Source organism: Mycosarcoma maydis, chromosome 18 (genome assembly GCF_000328475.2).
Source record: "Mycosarcoma maydis chromosome 18, whole genome shotgun sequence".
NCBI classification, from domain to species: Eukaryota; Fungi; Basidiomycota; class Ustilaginomycetes; order Ustilaginales; genus Mycosarcoma; species Mycosarcoma maydis.
In genome coordinates this window covers 408,311-420,022 of record NC_026495.1, presented here as the reverse complement: position 1 = coordinate 420,022, position 11,712 = coordinate 408,311, and the positions used below count along the sequence as shown (strand labels likewise).

The 11,712-nt window shown below is 54.6% G+C and overlaps 2 protein-coding genes across 2 annotated transcripts; both read left to right on the top strand.

The window, feature by feature from the left end:
- Positions 1-1,230: 1,230 nt before the first annotated feature.
- On the top strand, positions 1,231-1,587 carry UMAG_05567 (putative ubiquitin-like protein ATG8; the record flags this gene model as incomplete). The annotated part of the gene is made up of 1 exon (XM_011393571.1): positions 1,231-1,587. The coding sequence occupies one exon, from the start codon at positions 1,231-1,233 to the stop codon at positions 1,585-1,587; it is 357 nt and encodes a 118-aa protein (XP_011391873.1).
- Positions 1,588-3,469: 1,882 nt separating this feature from the next.
- On the top strand, positions 3,470-9,580 carry UMAG_12307 (uncharacterized protein; the record flags this gene model as incomplete). Its single annotated transcript, XM_011393666.1, has 1 exon — positions 3,470-9,580. One exon carries the CDS (start codon positions 3,470-3,472, stop codon positions 9,578-9,580), a length of 6,111 nt encoding a protein of 2,036 aa, XP_011391968.1.
- Between the last annotated feature and the right edge of the window lie 2,132 nt (positions 9,581-11,712).

Here is an 11,712-nt window from a genome sequence, read left to right as displayed (position 1 = left end):
CTAATCGAGCTGGTTTGTAGTGACCGTGAGGAAAGGACCAAGAGATCAAGGAGCTGAGTCGAGTCGAGCAGCTCAGCTGCAGCGCGGTCCCTCTGTCGTTGTTTCGATGGTTGCGAGAACAGCAGAAAAGTGGAAGCGCGTCGCAATTTCTTCCAAAGCGCGAGTGAGTGTCACTGAGTCGTGAGTTTCAACAGGCGTGCTTTGTCGACGTAACAGCCAAGATGAAAAAGCACGGAGGCGTGGGCTTGAGGCACGAAGCACGAGGCTGTGAGGGTAAGGCGTGAGCTGACGGCATGCCACAAGTCACAGTCACGAGTCCGAGTGGATCTGACGATCTCACATTCAAGTTATTTCGGCATGCGGCGTGCGACGTGAGGCTACAGAAATCGTGAATCACGAACCACGAATGACGAATGCCCCCTCACACCTGCGAAAGCTACGCACGAAAGCAACATTTGAAATCACGAATCACGCGTCAACTCGCTAACACCAGCGAACAGGGTGCAGCCATTCGTGATTCACGATTTTTTGTTAACAGTCGTGAGTGTGAGTATTTCTTTTTCCTCGATAATCGTGAATGGTGAGTGGTGAGTGGTGAGTGGTGAATGGTGAATAAGTTATTCACGATTATAATATGTGAATAAAGGGTCCTCCTGTGTTGGTCCGTGAATCGCAGGATTCGTGATTGGACTCGGCTCTAGCTCAGCTTGCTGAGTAGGCGCACTAGATTGAATGCGCAGCGCAGCGCGCGTGTTGTCTCACACCACTTGTGACTTGCAAAGGGCAGATGGCCACATTCAACCCTCCACAAGGCTTGCGTCTGTTGCCATCCCATCCTACCTGATCACCATTGCCATCACCATTGTCACCGGTTTTCTACCTATAAGTTAGTCCCTATCGGGCCTCTCTTTGTAACAAACAACCCATCGGCTTAAAGAGCGACACAGCTTGCAAGTCCGAGAGCTCTAGCAGCTGTGGCCTCGCTCCCTATTCTGGCCACATTCACGATCCCACCTGCACCTGCTTAGTCGTTACATTCCAAAACAGATCGAAGTCCTCGCTCGATCTCATCCAATCCCATCAGGGTGCTCTGTTACGTGCTGCATCCTGCTTTCAGCAACAAAGGGGGCTTGTTTCCTTTGCTTGATAGCGCGAGCCGTCTTCTCGGTCCGTCCATCCACCTACTGATAAGCTCATCTACCGTAACGTTTCGAGTCTTATAGCGCCACGATGCGTTCCGCATTCAAGAACGAGCACTCTTTTGAGAAGCGCAAGGCTGAGGCCGAGAGGATCCGTCAGAAGTACCCGGACCGCATCCCTGTCATCTGCGAAAAGGCTGACCGCACCGACATCCCAACGATCGACAAGAAAAAGTACCTCGTGCCCTCGGATCTCACTGTGGGCCAATTTGTCTATGTGATCCGCAAGCGTATCAAACTGGCTCCCGAGAAGGCCATCTTTATCTTTGTGGACGAGGTGCTTCCGGCTACAGCGGCATTGATGAGCGCCATTTACGAAGAGCACAAGGACGAGGATGGTTTCCTTTATGTCTCGTACTCAGGCGAGAACACTTTCGGACAGCTTTGACATGTCAAGCCGAAATTTGTACCAGTGTGCTGAACATTGTTCTCTCTACGATCGCTCGCGTAACAATCACGAATTGCTCTCAACTCTGGGGCCCTGCCACAAGATCGATCTCATGGTTTTTGCTTGACAGAGATTGGCCCTTGGCTACCAACACGAATGTCTAGGCTCAATCGGCTGTTCCAACATGGCTAGCTCGTTCAGCGCCTGCACTTGCCCAAGATTACGGTTCCACCAACACATGGCCTCATTTGCTCGTTCCCGTCTTTCCTCTTTGTCCGATCATCTATACGGCCTTGGACGCCTCGACCCTATTTCTTCGTCCTCGCATATCCCTGTTCGCTTTTGTTTGTAATCCTACGTCTGCTACGCCGAGCCTCGGCCTTGTTACTGAAATTCATAAGAGGAGAACATCAGAGACGAGCATCAAGGACGGTAGGTTTAGCTTGGGCAATGCGCATCACGCAGCCAGTCTCGATTGCTGTCGAAACACGATGAGGTTTGTTCACGCAACCCTCGCAAGTGTTTCCGATGACCGGAGACGCTTCGGAAACACGCCACTGAATTGAGTACGCCCAAGCCGACTGGCACGCGATTCGAGCTCGAGTTTTGCATGTCTCAAGCTCGAGACCTGTGGTACCGGCCCCGGTCATGACTCAGCGCTGAAGTCATGGACCGAACATGGAATTCAACCAACCTAGTCGCACTGCCAACAAGGCGTGAAACGAGAGAAGAGAGAATCGTGAATCTGCGTGCTTATCGTGATCGGTGGTGGGTGGCTTTGCCACTCTCGGTCGCCGCTTTGAGTGCATCGACTGATTCACGATTCGTTATTGACCAGGTAGGTGTTCCGTGTTCGCAACGACGCTCACAGCTGCTGGATTTGAAGCCTGTTTCTTGCCCTGTCACTCACGTCACTCAAGACTGACTCAGCAAATCACGAATCGTAAATCACGAAGCGTGAATTGTGAACAGTCACGAGTCTGTGAGTGCTGCTCATTCACGATTCACGATTCGAAAGGACGGGCCGTGGGGCGTGACTTGGGATGTGAGATTCGCATCTGCTCCGGTTCAAGATTTTCGTCGTGCATGTTCGGCTCAGTCACGAGTCGTGAGTCTGAGTGTTGTTTTTATTTTTATTTTCAGCTGTCCGATTCACGATTGGAGACAAACAGTCACGAGTGAGTGAACGCAATTTTTTTCTTTTTCTTTTCCTTTTTCTTTCTCTTTTTTCTGCTTTATTCCCTCTGTGATACCGGTTCTCTTCACTGTTGAACATCGCAGTCAGAGCCCAAGATCCTGATCAACCCGTTCCAAAGCGGGGTCAAACAAGCGTCTCGAGCCGGCACGGTTGTCGAGATCACCACCGAAGCGCGGATCTGCAAGCAACCTCTCGCCCATCACCCTCATCTTTTTTATCTACATCGATCTCACTACAAAAAGCGCGAGCGAGCGTTGGGCTTGGCGCAGCACCTCCTGTTCTGCTTCGACCATCGACATCCTTGATCGGTCGCCCTGATCGTCTGTAGCAAAGATTGACCTGCAAAAGCGTCTTGGTTTTCAAACACCAGCTCGACGTAATCAACTACGAACAAGGCATCGTTTCGCCGTAACGCCACCACCATTTCAACCTCACAACGTCCCACTTCATTAGCAAAGCATCATGACGCGGTCGTAAACGCCACCACCGTCACAACGACCTTCTCGCGCTTCCCCCCCAAAAAAGTAGCAACTTCCAACCTCGATTTGATCTGTAGAGTCAACTGTTGTCGCTTTGCTTTGCTTTGCTTCGGTGACCTTTCGGCAAGCACACGTCCTGAACAACATCGACTGCGACGCCTCGCCACACTCGAGCGACTCATTTGGCGGCTTGACACGGTCGACCATGACGGAGGATCGTCCCAAGGAGCTAGAGGTCAAGGTCTCGGAAGATGGCATCAACGCCAACTTCAGCCTGTCTCCAAGACTCGATCAGCCTCCCTCTCGACCTATGGGCTCGATAGCCCGAGGCAGACATCACCATCACAATCGCAACCATTCGATCGACACAAAAGATCGCACCAGTCCCATCTTAGGCTTCGGCCCATCGCACTCTCCGTCCTTTTCTGGCGATCGATCAGGGGCTTTCCCTGATTTGGTCGGAGGTGAGCGAGGAAACACAGACGCACAAATTACCTTGTCCGACTCGGTCTATGCTACGTCTTCCAACTCGTGGGATCCATCGCGCCTAGTCAACGGATCATATGACCATTCCTCGGCCCTCACGGCATCACGGTCGAAGACAGCTTCCAATAGCCATCTAGCCGCTTCTACTTCTCCCATCCTTCCTCCGTCAACACGAAAAGTCAGCGCCGGCTCGAATGCCAGTAGCAACAGCAGCACGGGTAGTGCCTCTCCTGAAACAGCTTTCACATCCGACCTGCGGCGCCTCAACGCTCGCAATGCGGATCGACATCATCCCAATGGAAACTCCCACCATTTGCCCGAGGGCGGTCGCACCTCTTCTCCCGTCCGCACCTTCTCGGGTACACCCATCTCCCCGCGCCTCCAATCTACCATGTCGGCGCATGCTGGTCTTGCACATGCACGTCGTGCTAGCGCGGATCTAGCAACGGCTCCATTCCGAGCACCCTCGCCCATATTCTTGCCATCCACCTCGCCGCCTACCGTTCCTGTCAACCTGGATGCACAGCACAGCTGGGATTCTGTTTGGCCGAGGTCCTCAACTCCCGACCGTGCTGATCAGTTGCGCAGGATCGGATCGATTTCGCCCGTCGCTGGTTCACCCGGCCGTGGATCACCGTCCGGATTATACGACTCGATCAATCTTTCACGATCTCCTTCCACCTCGCTCGACTCGTGCTCTCCCGCTGGCATCTCCACAGTGCTCGGACGACCCAAAGCGCGTCGACCACACGAGCTGAGAGGCTCTTCATCTTCTCCTATCTTGCGCGTGAGCCCGAGCGGTACGCGCGATACCCACGAAACTTCCAGAGGCTCACGTAGAAGTCTCGAGACGGCCACGAGCGAGCCCATCATCAAGATTGGCTTTACACCGTCCTCGGCACTTGGCACGCCTGCAGATTCTGCCAGAGCGTCGACTGCCACCTCAGCGCTTTCCAATCAGAGCCCAGCGAGCAAAGTGCTCTCGCCGGCGACAGAGGCGAGCCCGCATGTGGATGCTGCTACCGCGCTTGTATCGCATCGCACAAGCAGCACCGGTTCCTCGTGGCTTCCAGAACTCGCCGAATCGCCCTCGGCCGCTTTCGTGGCAGATCCGAAGAAGCAGCGTCTCGGCGGTATTGTACACATTCCTCAAGTACTGCCGTTGCCATTGCCATTGCCAGCGCGAACGCCTTCGCCAAAGATCTCGCCTACTTCGCCGCGCTCTCCTTTCCTCGAGTTGTCCGGACCGTCAGCATCAACACACAACGCAGCCAACATGGGTCTCAGCGAAAGCCCTCCCAAGACACGCAGCTTCATAGCCATGCCACCACGTTCTGGCTATGAGCTGAGCGACGACCCCGACGATGTTGGCTCCGAAGAGGATGGATCCAACTCGGAAAGAGAAAGTGTCGGCACCAACGATGAAGACCACGACGGCTCAGAGTATGGAGACGAAGATAGTGTCGATGCAGTCGATGACATCGACGAAGACGATGATCCGGAACCGTCTCGTCTGGCATCTGGACGCGAGGTTAGTGTCGACGAGTGTTCCAGTGAGTCGCAAGATCAGGTCAGCGGTCCATCTTGGTCTAGCCGCAGCCAAAACAGCAACAGCGGGGCTGCTACTGCACCCGAACGGCCGTCGCTTCCCAAGCGACCCAGTCTCACCCGATCCGGCGTGGTTCCGCCTCCAATTGCCATCATCGACCATCCACGAAATCCACTTGATCCGCTCGCTCAGGCCGAAACCTCGGCACGTGCCCTTGCTGCACACAAGGGATCGGCGAGCACTGCCATGCTCAATTTCTTCCGCGATGAGCCCAGTCATCAGGATATGCAACACCAGTTGGGCATCTCTGGCGATGCACAGATCTCGGATGCTATGATGCCATCCGCGCTGGGTCTCGATGCTGGCTTGACACAACCTCTCGACACGAGCATGGACGAAAGTGTCATTTGCGTCGATCAGGATCAAGACGAAGATGACGACGAAGAAGATGAGCAAGGGTACGGAGATGCCCCCGAGATTGCCGAAGAGGGCCTCAACACGCTCGAGCGCATCTTTCTGTTTGCCAAGAGCGACATGGCCTATCACAGGGTGCTTGTGTCGCAGTCGTTGCCTGACTGGATTAGAGAGGTGGAGCTCAACGATGCTGTCGAGTACATTATTCCCTTGCTCAACGGCCTGGCCACCGATGAGCCCGACGTCTGCGCAGCTTTTGCGCCAGAGGTCGGCCGAGTCATGTGGTACTTCTTCCGAAACTGCCCTATCGCCGAGCTCGCCGACGAGTCCAACGAGGTACAGCACGCAGATGACGACCAGCCTGAAACGGCATCACGCCCCAAAATCAGTCTCACAGCGTTTACCACGCTGCTGTGCGCTTTGCTGCTCAATCAAAACACCGTCATCGCTGGGGCCACACAACAATCTCTAGTCCATCTCTTTTACCGCCTAGACCGTCGCGACCTGGAGCTGTCCAAGGAAGAGCTCGCCGACAAGTCTCAGCAGGAGGTATTAGTCAGACAACAGGAACAGGATCTGGAGAGCTACATCACCCACGCTTCTGGCCGAGATGGACAGCCTGTACCGCACGAGCAGTATCACTTTGATGACCACGCTAGGGCCGCTGTCAAGAACGAGCTGCTGATCAACGTAGCGCTTGCGCTTGCTCAGATCCACAACCACGCTCGCAATATCGCCGATCACGACCAAGGTACCGAAGACGAGCATACCGCTCCAACCGAATCGATCAAGACCGAGACCGAGACCGAGACCGAGGCCGAATCGCACACTTCTCAAGGCTCAGCTGAGGCCATGGAAGAGGACCATGCGGACCCTGAACTAGACGGAGCCAAAGCCACGGTGGAGCCTGACGCCTGGTCGGAAGCGCACACCAACTCGAACGATGCCATGGACGAAGAGGATGGTCTGTCAGAGATCAATGCCTGGGGTCAGGACGGAAACATGTTTGACCAACGGAGCGATGAAACAGCCGGCGACGTGCAGATTGATGAGGACGAGGAATCGGCTGTAGGCCGTATGGCGTCGGTCAGCTTGCTGGCGGCGCTTGCAGCGGACGAGCTGATCGCTCAAGAGGCGCTGCTGAACAGGTACGCTCCCGAGGTTCTCAAACTGATCGATGATGGTGCCTTCTATGTTCGCAAGGAGGTTGCTAGCTCGCTTGGACCGCTGTCGCGCAACATGACGGCTGATGCTGTAAGGGCCACGGTGCTCCCAGCGTTGACCAAAGCGATTCACGACCGCAATTGGCATGTGCGTCAAGCCGCATGCTTTTCGATCCCTGCGACGCTTGGAAAGCTCGAAGAAACATTGCGACGCGAGCAGACGCTGCTTTTCCTGCGAGCGCTGGTGAACGATGTTTCGCGTCAGCTGCGAATGGCAGCGCTCGAGATCATTGGTGAAGTTATCTACATGTTTCACGGGACCGAAGCGGGCGTGCCCGAAGAGCTGGTGCGCTTCTTCCTAGGAGAGCCATTTGATGGTCCACCGCAGCAAGGCGACGCCTCGCTCACGTTTGACAAAACTAGCGATCCTGAGGGCACAGAAGCGTTGTTCGAAGAGGAGAGCGCCATGATGATGGACGCAAGTCCCGATCTGGGCATGCCCTCTTCTCTGCATGATGATCAAGACTCTCTGCTGGCGAGCTTTGGCTACGGAGGCAATGAGAGCTCCATGATGGATACAGGTGTTTGGGAAAGCAACTTCCGCGTCAACCACTTTGATCCAGAACGTCCGCTGGTTGTAGCTTACAACCTGCCAGCTGTGATGTTGACGCTAGGCGCAGACCAGTGGAGCAGGCTCAAGCAAGCACACGCCGAGTTGACGAGGAGCGACAAGCCCAAGGTGCGTAAAAGCCTGGCGGCTTCGCTGCACGAGATTGCCAAGATGATCGGCCAAGAAGCAACACGCGACGATCTGCTGCCGGCGGCGACGCGATTTGTGACGGACGACGATGTGGAAGTGCGCACAGCCATATTTGACAACGTGGACGTGTTTCTCTCGTGCTTGCCGCAGATGGAAGCGGAGCGAACGCTGTCGCAGTTGCTGTCGCTTTGGTCCACGGGAGCGTTACGCGATTGGCGTCTGCGAGAACGATTGGCACAGCACATCCCGAACATGGCCAAGCAGTTCCTACTCGAGGATGAGGAAGGCCACTTGGTGTCTTTGATGCAGCTGGCGCTTGCCGATCCAATTAGCGCGGTACGAGACGCGGGCGTTGGCTGCGTACCGCACCTGTACAAGGCGTTTGCCGAGCACGATCAAGTCATCGCGGACGGCTTTCTGGGCATGGTGAGTGACCTGGGCATGAATTCGGGTTACCGTCTGCGCATGGCATGCTTGATGTGCGTTGATGCGCTCGTCGAGTCGGGTGTTCAAAGGTCGTCTTGCGAGCTGCTGCTGCTGGGCCGACTGAGTCAGATGGGCGATGACAAGGTGGTGGATGTTCGCATCGCGCTCTCGCGTACTTTGGGCCACATGTGCCGCAAGGACGAGCTGTACGCTCTGCCACAGTCAAGATCTGAGGAGCTTAACAAGCTCATTGCCAAGCTTGCGCACGACGAGTCGGACGAGGTTGGCCAAGCGGTGACAGGCATTCTGTCGGACCAAGAGCTTAGCAGGTATGCTGCAAGTGCGCGCAAAGTAGACGCCGAGCCTCGCAAACTGGTGCTTGGACCTGCTGACGGCGGACCGCATCGGCCAGATGGCGAAGGTGGATTCGGATTCGCCAACCAATTTGTCGACGCTGATGGCGACGAGGGCGATGTCTTCCAGATGGACGACGAGGAGAGCCAGAGCCAGAGCCAGAGCCAGAGCCAGAGCCAGAGCCAGAGCCAGAGCCAGAGCCAGAGCCAGAGCCAGAGCCAATTTGGACGGGCTGGCTCAGCCGAGGATGGACAAGGCGAGAAAACGCAAGTCGACTCTGGCTCACACGGTCAAGCAGGGTCGTCAGGAGCGATGATGATGCGATCGCAGTCGGCTCAGCACCTGGAACGAAGTCGTGCCAACATCTTTGGTGGCGGCAAGCGCACCATGGAGCTCGACTTTGGCTCGGACTGGGTCAAGGCCAACGGGCCAGCATTCTTTGACTATGGCGATCATGACGAAGACGACGATATTGAGGATGACGAAGGATTGGTAGAGGAGCCGCATCACCTGCTCAATGTGGACCGCGATTCGAGCGACTCAGGGGAACTGATTGAACACGACAGCGATAGTGACGATCATGAAGGCGAAAAGTCAAAGGAAGAAGAAAGAGGAGAAGGGCACGCGGAGCATAGCATGGAAGAATCAGATACTGCTGAACATGGCATCACGCTCTCGTCACCGCAACGAGGGATTGAGACGGCTGCATCGGGTGGAGAGGAAAACAGCTCGGCAGACAGCTCGCCAGACAGCCCGCCAGACAGCCCGAGCCGGTCCGCATTGGGCACGACGGCTACGACGGGCAAAGCGGCGGACCCGTTCCTGGCGTTTGTAGCGGGACGACGATCGCAAGACTTGTCGAAGCTGCAGGTGGAACAGCAGGGACGCATACCTGCGCTGCCGGGAGCTGCATCGAAACGAACCCGACTGTGGAACGGTAGAGCAGCACCTCAGCAGGGAGGAACGGCAGAGAAAGAGGAGGAGGAGGAGAAAGAGAGGGAGGAGGATGAACAGGACTCGTTGCAAAGCCCTAATGGCAATGACGATGAAGAGATGATGACCAGACGCATCTTGTCCAAGGGCTCAGGCGACTGGTCACAGCTCAACAGCGACGATGTTTGTTCAGAGAGCGGCGAGGATCACGACGGTTTTGTTCAGGTGTAAGAGGCAAGCCATGGTGATTGGTAAAGCCTTGTATGGTTTTTGTAATGCATACACGATGTTGACGATTGCATGTTGATGCTGTTACTACCTACATGCAACGTGATAAGAGCGATGGCGTTCGAGCGGATTTGCTAGGGGTGGAGAGGACACACAGAATCATGAGTGCTTCGCGAAGATCGAAGCGGAGATGAGCCTTGACGAGGCGCAAGGGACGTGTAGAACACCAGGAACACTCACAACTGAGCATATCGAAAACACCACAGATTCAGTTGATGCGTAGCACGACCTGTCAGAAATCGCGATTCGGCTTCTTGATTGGGAACGAGGGGACGAGGAGACAGAGTGCGTCAGCCGTGACAGTCACGAGTGTGAGAGTCTGCCGATTCGATTCGCCTTTGACTCTACGCCTAACTTTTAACGCACATTCACGATTTTCACCATTCACGATTTAGTAATACATTCACATTAGCGCGCGGACCTGAGAGATTCACGATTAGCGAGAAACGAAAAGGTATGCAAGGAGATCCGCATTCAATCCATTATTCACAATTTCACGAAATATCACGAATCGTGAATCGCAAATCTCAAATCCGCGGTGAATTGCGAGTGGCAAAAGAACCAGGGAACAAATCACGAATCATGAATGGCGGAAAAAGTCACGAGTGGCCTTTGCGAGACTCACGACTGGTGTTTAACGCTGTCGCACCAGTCCAGTCACGAGTATCATTCCTATTTATTTATTTATAATAAGGACCAGAGTGAAAATGGGAAAACTTGTAAAGTGGTTCTGGAAGCTCATACAGTAGCTCGACACGCTTTTTCGGTTTTGCTTTCTGGTTTTCTTTTTGGTACAGCAACCAAGCGAATTTTCTTTTATTCTTGAATTTCAATCACATCTACGGGTTCTGCACGCTGGGCTGGGCTGGAGCCGCAGATGCAGGAGTAGAAACGGGGTGCACTGAGCTGTTCGTGGTTGGCTGTTTCGCGTTGCCTTGACTCATGCCCTTCTTTTCCCCCTTCTCTCTGTGTGTTTGAATTTGATAGTTATTCTTTGTCTGATCGCCTCTGTGTTCACGGTTGACGGTTGCCTGTGACAGTTTCGTGTCTGTGTTCGGCTTCCGAGATTCAACTTGAACAGCCCAAGCGAAAAGTGGCTGAAATGTTCTACTTTGCCATGCTACCTCAGGATCTAGTTACACTGCATGGCGGCGCATGTATGTATCAATGCACAGTACAATACAATCACGAATACAGTACAGTACAGTGTGGCATTTCAGTACACAACACACACGCGCACACACTCACCACTGTGACTCGTGACTGTTACACGTTCGCAAAAGCCGCACCGGCTCACTCTGTGATACAGATGACCTGACGCTAGCTATTCACGATTATAGCCTGCGCTGCCTCCTGAAAGCACCTTACGTCTTTTTTCCCGCTTAGCTTGGGTCCAGCATCCCCCAGCTGTTCAGTCACGAGTAGCAGCTGCGACGCAGCAACGTCGTGCGTTGGTGATTGCCCTCGATTTTGCATGATTCGTGATTGCTTGCTTGATTGGCTGTCTGTCTGCCTACTAACCGTACAAGGCAGGCGGCGGTGGGTGCAAAAGAACCACGAATCGCGAATGGTCCCATAGCTTGTCACAGTGAGTGAGAGCCTGAGATTTTCATCTTGGCGTTGCCTCTCTCTCTCTCATCTTGGTTTTCGACCTTCATCCATCCCACCATCTTCACTTCCCCCCTCTCCCCCACTTTCCGGTCGCCTGGATCACCTCGTCTACTCTTCTTGGCCCTTCCTTCCGTATACCAGTCCCAGTCCCGCTTTGACGGTGGCAACACCCTTCCCCCTCTCATCTGCTTCGCCTCTCTCACAGCCTCGACCTCATCTAGATCGATCCGCCACCGCATTCCAATATTGCTTCTCACACACACCCATCGTCCCTGAGCTTAAAGCTTCCTTGTCGCGTCTCTGATCCCACCAACGTACGCCTACGCGTGCGCATCACCACCGCCCTAGCTTCACACGGAACGACGACTCACCTCATCACGCGGCTACATTCGCTCTCCACGTGCCAAACCCAGCTTGGGCCCCAAAAGGCGCTCCGATCTCCCACCCTGTTATCGGTGCAGTGT